This window comes from Talpa occidentalis, unplaced genomic scaffold (genome assembly GCF_014898055.3).
Source record: "Talpa occidentalis isolate TD23 unplaced genomic scaffold, MPIMG_talOcc4v2.1 talOcc4.2, whole genome shotgun sequence".
Taxonomy (NCBI): Eukaryota; Metazoa; Chordata; class Mammalia; order Eulipotyphla; family Talpidae; genus Talpa; species Talpa occidentalis.
Genome location: NW_023602073.1, coordinates 42816042 through 42832046, shown reverse-complemented (window position 1 = coordinate 42832046; position 16005 = coordinate 42816042). Strand labels below are relative to the sequence as shown.

The window sequence follows — 16005 nt, the reverse complement described above, 5'->3', positions numbered from 1 at the left end:
GGCAGCGCGTTTGCGTCAGGGCGGAAACGTGAAGAGGGTGGGGGTCAAGGGAAGAAGTCAATTTCAACTGCGTCACAATCGAATTCGGCCTCAAAATTGCTTTTTTGCTGAACCAGTCACTACGAATCTTAGATCGCATCTGTAGACTTTGCCTTTTAAGCAATTTTGAAGGTTATTTTGACCGAGAGCCTCTCAATGCGCATGCGCCGTCCCGCTTCTACCAACCCGGGGTGAGAAATGTTCTGGGGAGCGGAAGTGGTGGAGGCAGAGGAAAGGGAAGTGCTAAATCCTTCGGTCACGCGCACGCGATGGGGGGGGTCATGAAGGAGGCGGAAGAAGGAGCCGGGGGGAAGGGGCCGAGCGAAGTCTGAGGAGGATAGCCAATCGGCTGGCGAGTTGTCTTTCGGGTTAGCCAATGAATTCACGCCTCGCGCACAATGTCTCGCGACAAGGGCGTTTCACCAGCACGTTTAGGCGCGTTGGGCGGTGTCCGCATATAAAAGACTCCGCCCGAGCGGGCGTCCGCCATTCTGGGGTTCGTTTAGAGGTAAGTTTCGGTGTGTTGTCGGTTAGAGTGTAAGATTTTTGCCGAGAGTTTTGTCCTGGGAGAGGGGTGATGTACGGATTCCGGGGGGCGCCAGGGCTTAAAGCGGCTGCGTTCGGGGCGAGGCGTGAAAGTGTTTGGGTAAACAAAGGTGTCACTCCGGAGTCTCGAAAAGCATCCCGTATTGATTATATCTTTCTCCCTTGTGTTCCTTTTATCCCAGGTTTGAATTCTCTCGGAGAAAGACAGGCCGGCCACGAGGAAAAAGAAACAAGCCGCAGCAACATCTAAGCCCTTGAAAGGATCCTGAGAGGGGGGAAAGGGAAAAGAGCAGCCACCAGCCCAACCACTTGTGTCTTCTGTCCCTTCCCACCTATCTTGCCCACCCCACCAGCCCACGCTGCTTGGGACTTGAAATCCGTGACCGAAGGACCGTCACCACATAACTTCAAAAATAATCAACCACCCTCCCTTCCCAAACCCACCCAAATTCACTCATCCAGCGGTTACTTTTTTGAATCCACTCAGAACTTTTTTTCTACGACCCCCCTCCCTAAATGGAGTTGGGTGGGGGGGACTATGAATACTGAATTGGCCTTTATTTTTTTTAAGAGACTTTTTGATCCAATGAGGCCCCCCAAATAATTGAGTTTTGGGTCCTGGTTGGTTGTTTTATTTTTTTTTCTCCAAAATCTTAACCCCCTCCCCCCCTGAGCCCGAGGTGCTGACGTCGCAAAAAAATTGGATAGTAAGTGTCGAATTTTCAAAAACCAGCCTTGCAACAAGAAATCAACGTTTCCCGTTGTGAAACCAAAAATAATGAGAGGAAGAAATGAGACCATAGAGCTGGAGAAGGACCAAGCCGGTCACTTAATCTCCATTAAAAAGGGCCTTTGGGTCTATCTAAACAGTCTTGTTCTCTCTCCCCTACCACCTACCTCTTCCCTGCGCTGCTGCAGGCAAGGAGAGGGTGGAGGGAGGGCCCGAAAGTAAGGATTTTTATGGTTAACCCTTGGTAATCCAGCCAATTTCCAGACTGCCAGAGCCATAAGTGTTTGCTTTTTATAAGGAGGAATGGTTAACTTCCTCTCGCTAGCTGCAGTCTTCAGAAGGGTTAATGAGCTCACATACAAAAGATGGTGGATCTTGTGGCCCAGAAGTCCCACTTCTTTGTGTGTGAGACAAGCAGGGCGCCTTTCAATTTGCCAGATTAATAAGCAATCTGTACATAAAGATTGCAGGGTAAGGAGATGGGCAGAGAGAAATAATAGCCGGCTATGACTTTAAATGATTGTTAAATCCTCTCAATTTTAATGTAATTTGCTTGGGATTTATTTGTGTGTTTAAAATAGGTGGCAATCTAGGAATAAAGATTGCAAGACACTTAATTCAGGGCAAAATATAATCTTAGTTCCAGTACATACAAGATATTTTAGTTGGGGTGGTAATGTTTTGTAATTGTTGCAAATTGCATAGGTTATTTTAAAAAGCAAAGTGATTAACATTTTAACTTGATACTTTATGATCGGGGGAATACTAAATTGAGGGTGGAAAGGTGGGGAAATGTGCAATTCAGGAGTATATTTAAAGCCATTTAGTGCAATTGAATGCTAGCTTTCTAAAAGATTTGTGTCGTTAAAAGGAATATTTTTCTTCCCTGCTTCAATATGGCGACTTTCCTTGTCCTTTTGTCTTCCAAGCGGCGTTGCAGGTTGTGTCTTGACCCATTTTTCTCCTGTCCTCCCACCTCAACCCTATTTGTTGAGAGGGGTCCAAGTCCCCCCCCTTTACGTTTATAGGAGATGGGGGGTGGTCGATCGTAGCAGAATCAGTTGCAAATTCAATTCCCCACAGAAAATTGTTCTTTTAATATTTTAATTGATTTTATTTTCACAATGTTCTTAACTGACTCAAAATAGGTAATTATTCAGATGGAGTGGGGGCTGGGTTTTGATTTTTTACTTAAAAAGGGCGTTTTTTAAGGTAACTCGCTCCGGCATAGCTGGTAAAGCTTTTTTTCAAGTTTTCCTCTTCATTACAAAATGGCGTCCCTGCTTCTTTGTTGTTTTTCTTCCCCTTTTGCCATCCAGAGCTTAGGGCCGCCCTAGAAACTTGATCAAGGGGGAGGAGCTGCATTGAAAGGTGATGTAATCAGCCTCCCTCCTCTCTCCACCCTCTTGAAACTCCACCCCTGAGCAGATGCCTTCTGGACTCCTGTGCACGCTGCTGCTAGATAGGAAAAGACATTTTCCTTGTTTAGAGCATTATCTTGTTTTTCCTGAAAGGGGAAAAACTACAGAAACTAGGTCTTGAAGCTGCCTAACTCTTGGGCAGCTCTAGTATTTAAGTTTTAACAATCGGTCTATTGCTTTTATTTTCACCTTCTCTCACTCATCACAACTGCTGGGAAGTTTCCCTGCTTTGGTTGCCAGGGGTGGAAAATCCAACAATACTTTTTGAGACTGGGGTCCTGTTGGGGGGAGTGTGTGATGGAGTATGTATGTCGGGTTACTGGGGCAAAACCAGGGCTTGTGTAAATAGACAAATGGGGCCTAGTGACAAATGTCATTTTTGCTCCAGGACCAGTCCTTAGGCCTCCTGCATTTGGTGGCTTTGTATGAGAATCTGGGGGGACATGGGTACTTTAGGACTTCTAAATCACCCTAATTCCCACCTCTGGGTTTGGGGATAAACTCTTTGTGTTCAGTGCTGTGTCACAGTCTCCAGTTGCTTAGCTCCTGTACATTGGTACTAGGATGAGAAGTGAATCTTTAGGAAAGGAGGCGGCAGTTGTAAACTCAAGGCAGGGGGAATCAAGCTACGGTTTCTGGTAAGCAAAACCTTTCTGGTATTACATTTCACAACCTTCATTTCTTTTTTTTCCAAAGAGCCACCTACTTTGAATTTCTTTTCCCTTCTAAAGGAAACTCCTTAAAAACATTAGTGGGAAAATTATGTCCTCTTCATTTTTCGACTGCTCTACTGCAGCAATTGGTGCATGCTCTAAAGCCATGCCCTATCTGAGGGTGGTGTTGGGCGCCCTATCCCTTTCTTCCTTCAATTTTTCAAAATCTTTATCAGATTCTCCATATACTTTTCATTTCTTTTAAGTCCTGCATTGAAGCGTGGAGGTTCTAGGCAGAATTGGAAAGCCATTTTGCATAACTGTCCTGTGGTGACTTGGGTGAGACTTCAGGGCTAATTTCCTACCGGGTATGGCTTCTCAAATTATATCTTGAACTTGGATTGGATGGGAGGGGCTCTTCCCCATGTCTATTGACCACAAGTTTTTTCTTTTAAGCAGTTTGTCATGTTCCTCTGCAGCATACCTTCCGTGGGAGCTGAACATTCTACCCATTGGGGCTCCTGATCTCTAGTGACCAGGGAATTAATAAAGAAGATCTTCCTTAACATGGGAGATGGGAAGCGAGGTCTGCTAGAGAAACCAAATCCACCCAGAAAACCTCAAGAGATCTGATCCTTGTAGTTTGTTGCCAGCGTTCTATTCTGGGCTTCTTTCCTGTGGTGGGGAGGGTTGGTGATTTTTACATCCTTGCTGAAAGCAAATAAGCTTCTGGAGAGAGCCTGTACCGGGTTTTTTCAAAATGACTTTGAAGGAAAGGGGCTTAACTAGTAAGAGGAGTATCTTGTGAAGCACCTGAGAGACATTAAGTCTTAGTGTTGAGTCATACTAGAAAATGCTTCAGACACTGAGCAAAGGAACCCCTTTGTAATGTAACATAAGGGGTTAGGTACAAAGCATTTTCCAGAAATGCTAAGGCTTTTAAGTAAAAGTAAACTCAAACGCCTTCCTCCTTTGTTAGAAGGGTGTTGTGATGATTTTCTTAGAATTTTTGTCCTAAGCCAATTCACTTGTTTCATTGGTGGTGGGTATAGAACAGCTTTAGCCAAGGTAGGTATTTTTCACCCTATTTAATTGAATAACCCTCAAGTAAAATTCCTCTTGGAGGCAGGAGTCAGTGTCATTTCTGGACATTAACTGGTAAGGGTAGAAAATTCACCAGTGCCTTTTGTCAGTGATGCCTGTCTGTGCAAGCAACATCCTCCCTAAGGAAAGCATAGTTTAGGACAAGGTGGGGATAAGGCAGGGGTTGCTTCCCTACCCCTCTCCCGCTTCCCTCTTCTGTATGTTCTGCTTTCAAGGACATTAAGAGAAAATATGTCCTGGATTATTTTTGGTTGCAGAAAACTTCCTCAAGCTTTCATTCCAGAGTAGGTAATGTTGCTGTGACACCGGGAGGCTGCTGCTCCTCCCTGGCCAGCTCACTTCCCTTTTATACTGTAGGCCTGTGCCAGGAATTCAGGCTCTTCATTCCTTACCACATGAGTGCTTTGGAATTTCTTTCAAAATGTACCGACTTCAAAATAGGGAAATTAGGTTGTAAGACATTTCGACCTCCTTGATTTTATGAGTGAAAAGTGCCTGGTGCAAAACCATCATGAAAAAACCCACTTGCATTGTAGGACAATGATTGGTGCTCATTTACTTTTGTAAGATTTCTAAAATATAATAGAAAAATAATAGTAGAAATTAATATTTCATATTTGCTTTGTCTCCTAGCTTCCCTTGTTTTTTGTGCTTGTGAGTGGGAATTAAAAAGTTGTCCCAGGGACAGAAGGCACTGGGCAGAATTTAGCTATGTAAATTGCTTTTTCTCTCTCAGGATGACTTTTCTTCCTTATCTCATACCCTCCCTCTTCAAGTGAAGGAAGATTTGAACTCGGGTCACAATTTGAGTTTCTGGAGAAGGTAGTGGTAGCAGGGCTGTTAGCTTAGGGGGTAGTTGGCTCTGCAGAGGGAAGTTCTCCGAGGTGATGCACATTCAGTTCACCTCAGAGGGGTCAGCTGTACTTAGGTGGGGCTGATTTAAATGATGCTAGTTTAATTGAAGACTTAACAGATTGTATATGTTTTGGTTGCTCATGTATATTTGGATTCATTCATTGCTTTTCCAGTCTCCCACAGATGGGGAATCTGTCTTATGTGTCCCTTTATTGTGTTTATATCTCTTTATAGCGTCATTTGATAGACTCTTATTACACGGGGAATATTTCTTTATCCCTGTGTCCTTGTCTCTAAGAATCATCACAGTTTAGTGGACTTGGCCTGTGGACTGCTAATCTTACCCGGTATCCTGCTTGAATGTTTTTTCTTCAGACCTCAAGTTCTACCTGTCCTCGTGGAGTTCCAGGGCGGCAGCGACAGCACACTTAACCCAGATTCCTCACCTCAGCATTCTTTACCTCATCTACTTCCATATGTTCAGCCCACAGGTTATTTCAAGAATCAGACTCCTCCCTGCTGCTGCTACTTCTTGTCTACTAGGTCTTACAGGAGCTATATAGTTAGAAAAATAATTGACCTTTTGTTGGGAGCACTAAAAGTTTGAGATTTTTCTTTTTTGGTTTGAGAATAAAGAGAATTTTATTTTTCAATGAGAAGCCTGTTTTCTGCCCTAAGTATAGTTATATTTGTAAAATACTGGTTTTCTTACCTTTCTGCTGACATTGTAGCTGTCATATTGTACCAGCGGCAGGATGCAAGAGGTGGTTTTCTCCTGGCCTCTCTGAGTCTCCTTTCTCAGTGTTAGCCTTATTTCCCAAATGCAGACATTACTGAACTAACTTGCTTTTTTGGTTCTCAGGAGCCAAGCCAGTGTTGAGGAGACATGTGGATGAAAGTGCCAGTCAGAGCCATACTGATTCTAAACTACTTTCTTATTTGGGTCCTGGACTAGCATTTGCTTCACCCAACTCTGTCCCAGCAGTTCAGCTTTACTAAACTTTTCTGGCCTATTCTGAAGTAGCTACTTAAAGCCTAATGGCATTTCCCCCAGTTTCTAGCTTTATCTGGTATGTTCTTTTTGGCTCTGTGGTTTCCAATTTCAGGTCTTGGACATCCTTGGATGGTGGTGTGATTTGGGAAGAAGGGGTCAGATTTACAACTTGGTTTTGAAACCACAAACCAGTCTTGCCCTTAATTTTGAAACAATAAAAACTTGTGACTTTTGGTTGCCGAGTGATACTCTATTCCAGGCTGAGGAGGACCCTCTTGTCTCCATTCCTGGGCTCTCTCCCCACGCTCTATCCTGGGCACTCTATCCTGCCCTGTCCAGGAGTGAGGGAAAGGCTCTGTTTTCAAGTTTTGTGTTCTATTAGTACTTTAACTCCTTGTCTACTGGTGCAAGTAGAACATATCCTGCCACTTGGGATGCTTAATGGCCTCAAATAAAAAGAGATTGACTCTTAGAAGACATTTAGCCCAAGCACCTACGATTGGCCCGGTTCTTGTCAAGTTACATTTTTTCCCCCAAGCCGGATTTATCAACAGCTAAGCAGCTAAGAGGGGACAAAACCTAATAAGTAAAAATGTCTTGAAGAGTTGAGTGTTTTGTCATAGGAACATGAATCTTGGCTTTAATGCAATCTAGTGAAGTTCAGCTGTCCTGGGAGGATGTAGTTAGCGGGGCAGGAGAGGTGTGCGTCCCATTCCTCCAATCTAGTCTTCATATTAACATTGCTATTTTCTCAGTAACAATGGCTTCTTGATTTTTCTTACCTAGAAAATGGTGAGTGTAGTTGAATGTAGTTTGAGTAATTAGTTGCTATATTTGGTCAAATGTAGAGATGGAATTTAATAGATGTCAGGGACTGTCCTTGCCACCCATTTATTCTGTGGCTTTGTTCTGTCTCGCAGAAACCTCGATCATGGGTTCGGGTCCCATAGACCCTAAAGAGCTTCTCAAGGGCCTCGATAGCTTTCTTAACCGAGATGGGGAAGTCAAGAGTGTGGATGGGATTGCCAAGATCTTCAGGTGAGTCTACCCTTTGGCTTCCTTGTATCTTCTAATATGGCTAAAATTAAGACAGACAGGAGCAAGTATTCCTGGAGTGAAAAGGAAACATCAGTGGAATAGAATTCAAATAAGTCATAGGAATAGATGATCCTGTGGCCGCTGGCCATACTGGAACCTGGATATTTGGACATCCACAGTCCCATGAGGGTCACACGTTAGAAGGAAGGAAATGGGAGCCAGGTGACAGAATTCTTGAAAGCAGACTCACGCGTCCTGTGTGTTAGGGAAGCAGTAATGCTGCCTTCCCCAGATCAGACTTCAGTCCTCAGTTATCGTCCATCCCCTGTGCATTTCCATTTCATTCTGGATCTGTCTCCTCCTCCTGGAGGCCTGGGTGAGCCTCTCGAGCAAAAGTCTCAAGTCATTGGGAATTTTTAGGCACCCCTCAGATGCAAGACTTCCCTGCTGAAAAGCAGGCACCCTCCAGCTGTGCTCTCTCTAACTTGAACTCCTCTCTCTCAGTCTGATGAAGGAAGCACGAAAGATGGTGAGTCGCTGCACTTACTTGAACATTCTCCTGCAAACCCGTTCACCAGAAATATTGGTCAAGTAAGTGGGGATCTGGGTAGATGGGATGAGAAGAAGGTGGGGGGAGGTGTGAGGCATGGGGTTCTTGGGTTGTTGAGGGAGGACTAGAAGTATGGGATGTGGTGCTTCCCAAATCCAGGAAGGGCCTTACAGATTTTCCTTCTACCTACCCACAGATTTATTGATGTTGGTGGCTACAAGCTTCTTAACAATTGGCTAACATACTCAAAGACAACCAACAACATTCCCCTCTTGCAGCAAATTCTGCTGACCTTGCAGCACCTTCCGCTCACTGTGGACCATCTCAAGCAGGTACCTGAATCTTAACATCCTGATGCTTCCTTTCTGGTTTGGCCTAAGAGATGAAAAACTCACACTGACTGTCATGTGACTGCAGTCTTGCAGCTGTAAGGTAGAATGATAGAAAAAAATAGGAATTTGGAATCAGAAGATTTGGTTAGAGTTATCTCCTTTAATACGTATGTGACGTGGACACTTCATGTATCTGAGCCAAAGTTTTTTTCTAAATAAAGTAGAAATAATTGTACCTACCTAACTGGGTTGTTCTAAAGATTAAGTAAGAATGTGTCTATGGAGACCTTGTCAAAGGTAGACTGCTATATCAGTGTTAGTCACTGTCTCTCAAAGGACTATTGAGAGATGGTGAGTGTGTTTGTGGGGTTGTAGCTATGGATTTATTTCCCACTGGCATTTACCTTTCTGCTGTTCCCTCTCTCACAGAACAACACAGCCAAACTGGTGAAGCAACTGAGCAAGTCAAGTGAGGATGAAGGTAGGGGCTGGTCCTTTCTCTGTTTTGCCCTTTCTCTATTACTTCCACATTGATATCTTCATCTCTCTCCCCATTCTTAGATTCTTCTTTATTCCTTCTCTTTCTACCTCATTTGAGTTTTCTCTGTTTCATTTATTTATTTTAAAGATTTATTTATTTATGCATGCAAGAGCTGGGGTGTAGGCCAGAGGTGCGAGGGATGAGAGTATTACCAGAGACAGAGCTGGGAGCAGAACAGGCAGATTTGCTGAAATACACTGCTGAGGGGAGCAGTGGGTGAGACAGGAGAGGTCTGCTATGCCATGTGGGTAGCTCCCTGGCCGGGGATTGAACTCATGCTGCAGTGGCTGCAGATAGCTTCATATCTTGCATCTTAACCCGTTGCACCACCAGGGAGGCCCAATCTTTAAAAAAAAAAAAAAGAAAGAAAGAAAAAAGATTGTCTAAAAAACTTTTTTAATGGAGCTAAATAAATCTGCCTCCGACACATTTTGCATTAAGTCACTTTTTAGGCACACCACGTAATGTTTCTTTAAAATCAGTAATCCCTCAATACTTAACCCTCCCTATCTTTCTTCTCACTTTATTTTCTATTCTTTCAACAAGTGATTAGGGGAAGATCAGGGGAACTGGGTTGGTTCTGCCACCTTCCAGTTCTGTGACTTTTATCTCTGTGCTTCTGATTCCCATGTTTGAGTGTAGTTTCTACAGCATACACTAAAACTCTTGAGTTACTTTTTCCATTGCACAGATTTTTCACAAGTATATTTTCAAACATGTCTATTTTCTGTTAACTAGAAGAACAACATTTTAATATTTTCCCTTTCTCTTACCTGCAGAACTTCGGAAACTGGCCTCAGTCCTTGTCAGTGACTGGATGGCTGTCATTCGCTCCCAGAGCAGCACCCAGCCTGCTGGTAAGCTCCTTAGTCTTTTACCCCTTGTATTTCTTTCCAGCTGGCATGTAGCCTTCAGTTCCCGCTCAGTTTCACCTCTGACTGGTAGACTTTCTCTTTAAATAAAATTCTTTTCTGCTTTGATTTTCCATAACAGAGAAAGACAAGAAAAAACGTAAAGAAGAGGGAAAGAGTCGAACAACCCCTCCTGAGCGACCTTTGACTGAAGTGAAGACTGAGACCCGAACTGAGGAAGCCCCGGAGAAAAAGAAGGAGAAGCCCAAGTCTCTTCGAACCACAGCTCCCAGTCATGCCAAGTTCCGCTCCACTGGTAAGGCTGTTGGCTGGCCTCAGGCTGGTCTGTGGATATGTGCACAGGGCCTGGTGGAGGAAAGTTGGTTTTCCCATATGATAAACCTGTGGGAGAAGGTTTGGGGGTGTGCATTCAAGGCTAGATTTGAGGGTAGCGACAGGGAGGAAAAGTCAAGCGCATGGGTTATGAGTCAACTGGATACTGTGTCTTTTGCCCCAGGGCTAGAACTGGAGACCCCGTCTTTGGTGCCTGTGAAGAAGAACGCCAGTGCAGTGGTGGTTTCTGACAAGTACAACCTTAAGCCCATCCCCCTCAAGCGTCAGAGGTACGGACCATGTTGTGGGTTTCTGAATGGGTTGGGTCTGTGGGCAGGAGGGAGAAAGGAGGGGTGAGAAGGAGTTGTTGACAGTTCCTCTTCTGACAGCTCTGCAGCTGCTCCGGGAGATGCTGCCCCCCCGGCAGAGAAGAAGTACAAGCCACTCAACACAACCCCTAATGCCACCAAAGAGATCAAGGTCAAGATCATCCCACCACAACGTGAGTTGAAAGTGGGGATGTGTACTTTGAATCAGGAGCAGACTCTTTTCATGGGAATGAATTGTGGGGTGAGCGGGGAGAGAACGTCTTTTCATTGTTCTCCTCTAGTTTCTCCATCTCCTTTAACTTTAGCAATTCTGGAACTCCCCTTTCATGGGATGACTTGGGAGTATGTAATTTTAGAGCTGAGGTAGCGAGGCATGCTAGTCAATGATTGGTTAGGGGCACTCCCAGCTGGCAGGATAGCCTGTCATGTCCACAGGGGCTGGCTTTGTAAGTTACCTGAGCTCTGATTCATAGCCAAAGCCTTGGCTTACCTCCTTTTAAAAGGAATATAGAACAATGATGATAATTCCTTGTGTCAATTCTGCTGCATATGTTTCCTGGCCACCTTAATTTATCTGTGTCCTGAGTTGAGGCAGGATCTCCATTCTATTAGTCCATTTTTGCCCCAGACTTTTCTATAGTAGTAAGGTCATCAAGTAGGTCTGATGAGTCCATTTTCTGCTTTTTCCTTTTGTAGCTATGGAGGGCCTGGGCTTTCTGGATGCTCTCAATTCAGCCCCTGTTCCAGGCATCAAAATTAAAAAGAAGAAGAAAGTGCTGTCGCCTACAGCTGCCAAGGTATGGGCGTGGGTGGTAGGTGTCGTAGGCAGGTCCTGGCAGCTGGGAGTGGTTGGGGAGGACAAGAAGAGTTGTGTATCAGAGGTCTTGGGGCATCAGGTGGTGGGTGGGTTGGAGTTGGTCTTCTTTATGGGAACCCCTGGGGATCCTGCCCAGTACCCTAGACCTGGCTCTCCCATCCGCTCATTGGCATCTTTTTCTTTCCCAATAGCCAAGCCCATTTGAAGGGAAAACAAGCACAGAACCAAGCACAGCCAAGCCTTCTTCCCCAGAACCCACCCCCCCCGAGGCTACAGACACAGATCGTCCGGGAACCCCAGTCCCCCCTGTTGAGGTCCCAGAGCTCATGGACACAGGTTAGTCTGGCAGAGGGTTCAGATAGTGGGTTTTCTGCAAGGAAGGACCTGGGTCTGAAACCTCTTCTGCTTCTTTAGCCTCTTTGGAGCCCGGAGCTCTGGATGCAAAGCCGGTGGAGAGTCCCGGAGATCCTAACCAGCTGACTCGGAAGGGCAGGAAAAGGAAAACTGTGACATGGCCTGAGGAGGGCAAGCTCAGAGAATATTTCTACTTTGAACTGGATGAAACTGAACGTGGTAAGAGGGCCAGTGGCCTATCTTAATAGGCAGGTGTAGCGAATTTAAAAAGAAAGTGCTTGATGTGCTTACTCCTGTGCGTGTGTTTCCTCACATTAGTGAATGTGAACAAGATCAAGGACTTTGGTGAGGCAGCCAAGCGTGAGATACTGTCAGACCGACACGCATTTGAGACAGCCCGGCGTTTGAGCCATGACAACATGGAAGAGAAGGTGCCCTGGGTGTGCCCGCGGCCCCTGGTGCTGCCCTCACCTCTTGTCACCCCTGGAAGCAACAGCCAGGAGCGGTATATCCAGGCTGAGCGGGAGAAAGGAATCCTTCAGGAGCTCTTCCTGAACAAGGAAAGGTGAGCAGGTGGGGGTTCACTTATGCCCTGGGTGTGGAGCGCTTGGACTCCTAAGGGGTGTCAGGGCAGGAGGCTGGGAGGAAATTTGAGGGCCCGAATAAATAACTTGACTATCATTCTTTCCTCCATCTCCTGCGGCATTCCCGATAGTCCTCACGAGCCTGATCCTGAGCCCTATGAACCTGTACCTCCGAAACTCATCCCCCTAGATGAGGTGAGTGCTACATGGCAATGGAGGTTGGGATTGATTTTAATGCATTTTTCATGTGACAGTGTCCCTTGACTCTTTTAGTTGGTCCTAATTGTTTTCCTGTTCTTCTTTTAGGAATGTTCAATGGATGAGACCCCGTATATGGAGACCCTAGAGCCTGGGGGCGCTGGTGGCTCACCTGATGGGGCAGGTGGCTCTAAGTTGCCTCCTGTTCTGGCCAATCTTATGGGAAGCATGGGTGCTGGGAAGAGCCCCCAGGGTCCCGGAGGAGGAGGCATCAATGTTCAGGAGATCCTCACTTCGATAATGGTATGTACCTCCTTCCTCTCTGCCCCCATCCTCCGTGTCCTCAATCCTGCTCTCCGGGGGTTCTCACCCTGCCCTCTCCTGACCTTCCCCAACAGGGCAGCCCAAATAGTCACCCCTCAGAGGAACTGCTGAAACAGCCGGACTATTCGGACAAGATCAAGCAGATGCTTGGTAATCATCAGGCCAGCGCCGGGCTCTGGGGGGCGGAAGCCACGGTGGAATTAGGGGAGGCGGGGGTATTGCCACTAACGGCAAGACATGGAGGGGGAAGATTGGACAGAGCGCGTGGCTCTGCCAGGTGGGTGTGAGAGGGCGTCAGTTGGGCACGCTAAGTGCAAAGTCACATACAGAATCCTCTCGCTGAGCGCTTCACTTTTCTCATTCACAGTACCCCATGGGCTCCTAGGCCCTGGGCCCATAGCCAATGGTTTCCCACCCGGAGGCCCTGGGGGTCCCAAGGGCATGCAGCACTTCCCCCCTGGACCTGGGGGACCTATGCCAGGTAGGTGATGAATGAGAGGCTGGACTCTCGGGATTGATCAGAAGGTGGGAGATGGTTTGTGTTGGGAGGCGAGGTAACTGATAGTGTTTCTCTCCCCCTTTCTCCTTGACAGGTCCCCACGGAGGTCCTGGGGGCCCCGGCGGGCCAGTGGGTCCACGTCTCCTGGGTCCTCCACCCCCTCCCCGGGGAGGTGATCCCTTCTGGGATGGCCCAGGTGACCCCATGCGGGGTGGCCCAATGCGGGGAGGTCCAGGACCGGGTCCTGGACCATATCATAGAGGACGCGGTGGCCGAGGAGGCAATGAACCCCCTCCCCCTCCTCCTCCATTCCGAGGGGCCAGAGGAGGTCGCTCTGGAGGAGGACCCCCAAATGGACGAGGAGGCCCTGGTGGGGGCATGGTTGGAGGTGGTGGGCATCGCCCCCACGAAGGCCCCGGTGGGGGCATGAGCAGCGGCAGTGGACATCGTTCCCATGAAGGCCCTGGCAGTGGCATGGGCGGCGGGCATCGCCCCCACGAAGGCCCTGGCGGCAGCATGGGTGGTGGCGGCGGACATCGCCCCCACGAAGGCCCTGGCAGTGGCATGGGCGGTGGCAGTGGACATCGTCCCCACGAAGGCCCTGGCAGTGGCATGGGTGGAAGCAGTGGACATCGCCCCCATGAAGGCCCTGGTGGGAGCATGGGTGGAAGTGGTGGACATCGTCCCCATGAAGGTCCTGGACATGGGGGACCCCATGGCCACCGACCTCACGATGTCCCTGGTCACCGAGGCCACGACCATCGAGGGCCACCCCCTCACGAGCACCGTGGCCATGATGGCCCTGGCCACGGAGGGGGTCACCGAGGGCACGATGGAGGCCACAGCCATGGAGGAGGTGAGGAAGCTGCCTGCCCCCATATGGCTTTTAGCGTCCCATACAGATTTCTGGGGAGTCTTTCTACCCTGGGTATGCCTGGCAGAACATGACTTCCCCTTGTTCTCAAAGTGCATGGCCTGCCCCCAAATTCCCAAGACTGTCTCTCTGAGACCGTTCTCAAGATGCCGTGCTCAAGGGAGGGGAGGTGTTGAGGGTGGCATTGACCTCCTAGCCGCTGCCTGTCTAACCATCCCGCCGTCGTTCCACAGACATGTCAAACCGCCCTGTTTGCCGACATTTCATGATGAAGGGCAACTGCCGCTATGAGAACAACTGTGCCTTCTACCACCCGGGTGTCAATGGGCCCCCCCTGCCCTAGGGACCACCTGCCTGCCCCGCCCACACACGCCCCTGAGGACTGCAGCCTTGCTCCTTCCACCCTGTTATGGCTTCTGTGAGGCCCACTTTCCCCCTTCCCAGCTGATGAGGAGCCGGCCCCTCAGTTCCCACCTGCTCGGGTTCCTGGGGGTTCTGATCACTGGTGTGCACCGATGTACATATTTTCCTCCAGTCTGGGGAGGAGAGAGACTGGACACGTTCTTACCCTGGACTGCTGAAGAGGAGACCCAGTTGGCTTCACTTTTTGAGGAGATTTGCCCTGTACCCCAAGCCCTTTTCCAGTATTACCCTTCATGCCTGAGAACCTAAAGCTGGTTATCCTGGAGAACACCTCAGCTCTCCCGTTGCGGGTCCTCCACATGCACACAGAACTCTGACATGGGATCAGCTGCACTTATGAAATCGTCCCAGCCAAGCTCATTATTCCTCATGGGGTGGGGAAATGGTGAAGGGGTATGGCCTATCCCACTGCACTGAGAGGGCTCGATCAGGCTGGATTTGAGTTCTAGAACACTGGTTATCCCCATCCCTCTCCGACGCAGGCTTTCCATTGAGTCCTTTCTCAAGACTGCTGCCTTCTGTCAACACCCAAGTTGGCATCAGGGGTCGCTGGGTTCAAAGATGGCAAACTCGTCTGCACCTGGTGACAGTTTTAGCTGATGTGGGTGAGGCCTGTGGTGTTGGTCCATCCTTGCCTTCACCTCATTCTGGAAACTTGTAAAAACACTTCAGTGAAACCAGCTTCCCATCAACTTCAGCCCGGCACGCTGGGCCCACTGGGCCTGCTAGCCACACTACACGCTCTGTCTTTGGCAGAGTGCCTCCTTCCCCTTCTGTGACCTGACAGTGTGAGGCCTCCAGGTGCCTTCCTGGGTGGATTCAATGAGATGACCTGCCCTCCCCAGCCTCCCCTTTACCTGTCTCGGCATCAGTTGTTTTCTATGAAAACAGTGCATTGGTTGGGTTTTGTGCAGGGTCTTGGGTTAAAGCCACAATGGATTCAAGGATGATTATATTCTTTTTTCTTTCGGTTTTGTATATTTTGTACATTAATAATAAACAATGGAAAGAGAAGCAGCTTATTTAACTCCTGGTGTGTTTGGACTCTGTTTAAAAAAAAACCAAGTTACATTAATAGATATTTTTGTAGAATGTTTTTCAAACCTTTGGCGCTAACATCTCTCAGTGCTGGGATGAAGTGAAATACTAGTGAAGGGATGCTTTGGGTGACAGAACGTTAAAGGACACTGAGGATCCCACGATCACCGGCCTTGGAGCAAGCGGTAGGACCTGGGGAGGCGGAGCCACAGGCGCATTGCACTAGGGAAGGGGTTTGGGGGAAGGAAGCCTTATCTAGGAAGAGCCGTTCCAGTGGAAAAGCAGCAATGGGAAAAAAGAAGGCTCTACAGAGTAAGAAAACAGGACTGCTGTTGGGCATCATAGGATCAAGATTTTTATTTTTCATAGCATAAGATTCCTGGGAAGACAGGTTTTGGGAAACCAAAATATGGAAAGATAGGATTAGCTTTAGGAAGTTCTGTTCTTGTAGGAGTAATTAATGTATTATATTTTGGTTGGCATCAAGGATTGGGATACTAGGGCTTGGGTTGAGGGCATGAATTTCAAATCTGAAGAGCTTGTTAAAAGACAAACTGGAGGTGGGTCCAGCACATTTG

At 47.7% G+C, this 16005-nt stretch overlaps 1 protein-coding gene across 2 annotated transcripts; it reads left to right on the top strand.

The window, feature by feature from the left end:
- The first annotated feature begins 47 nt into the window (after positions 1 to 47).
- On the top strand, positions 48 to 15736 carry PPP1R10 (protein phosphatase 1 regulatory subunit 10). 2 transcript variants are annotated; one of them, XM_037519310.2, is made up of 20 exons: positions 48 to 230; positions 768 to 1292; positions 7263 to 7380; positions 7885 to 7971; positions 8127 to 8262; positions 8692 to 8743; positions 9583 to 9660; positions 9797 to 9970; positions 10172 to 10277; positions 10377 to 10489; positions 11013 to 11113; positions 11325 to 11469; positions 11548 to 11706; positions 11806 to 12052; positions 12203 to 12266; positions 12378 to 12572; positions 12668 to 12743; positions 12961 to 13074; positions 13187 to 13948; positions 14200 to 15736. In XM_037519310.2, the coding sequence occupies exons 3-20, from the start codon at positions 7274 to 7276 to the stop codon at positions 14307 to 14309; spliced, it is 2826 nt and encodes a 941-aa protein (XP_037375207.1). In that variant the 5' UTR covers positions 48 to 230; positions 768 to 1292; positions 7263 to 7273; the 3' UTR covers positions 14310 to 15736. The 2 variants fall into 2 exon arrangements, with proteins under 2 accessions (XP_037375207.1, XP_037375206.1); XM_037519309.2 differs by lacking the exon at positions 48 to 230 and adding an exon at positions 365 to 547.
- The last annotated feature ends 269 nt before the right edge of the window (positions 15737 to 16005 follow it).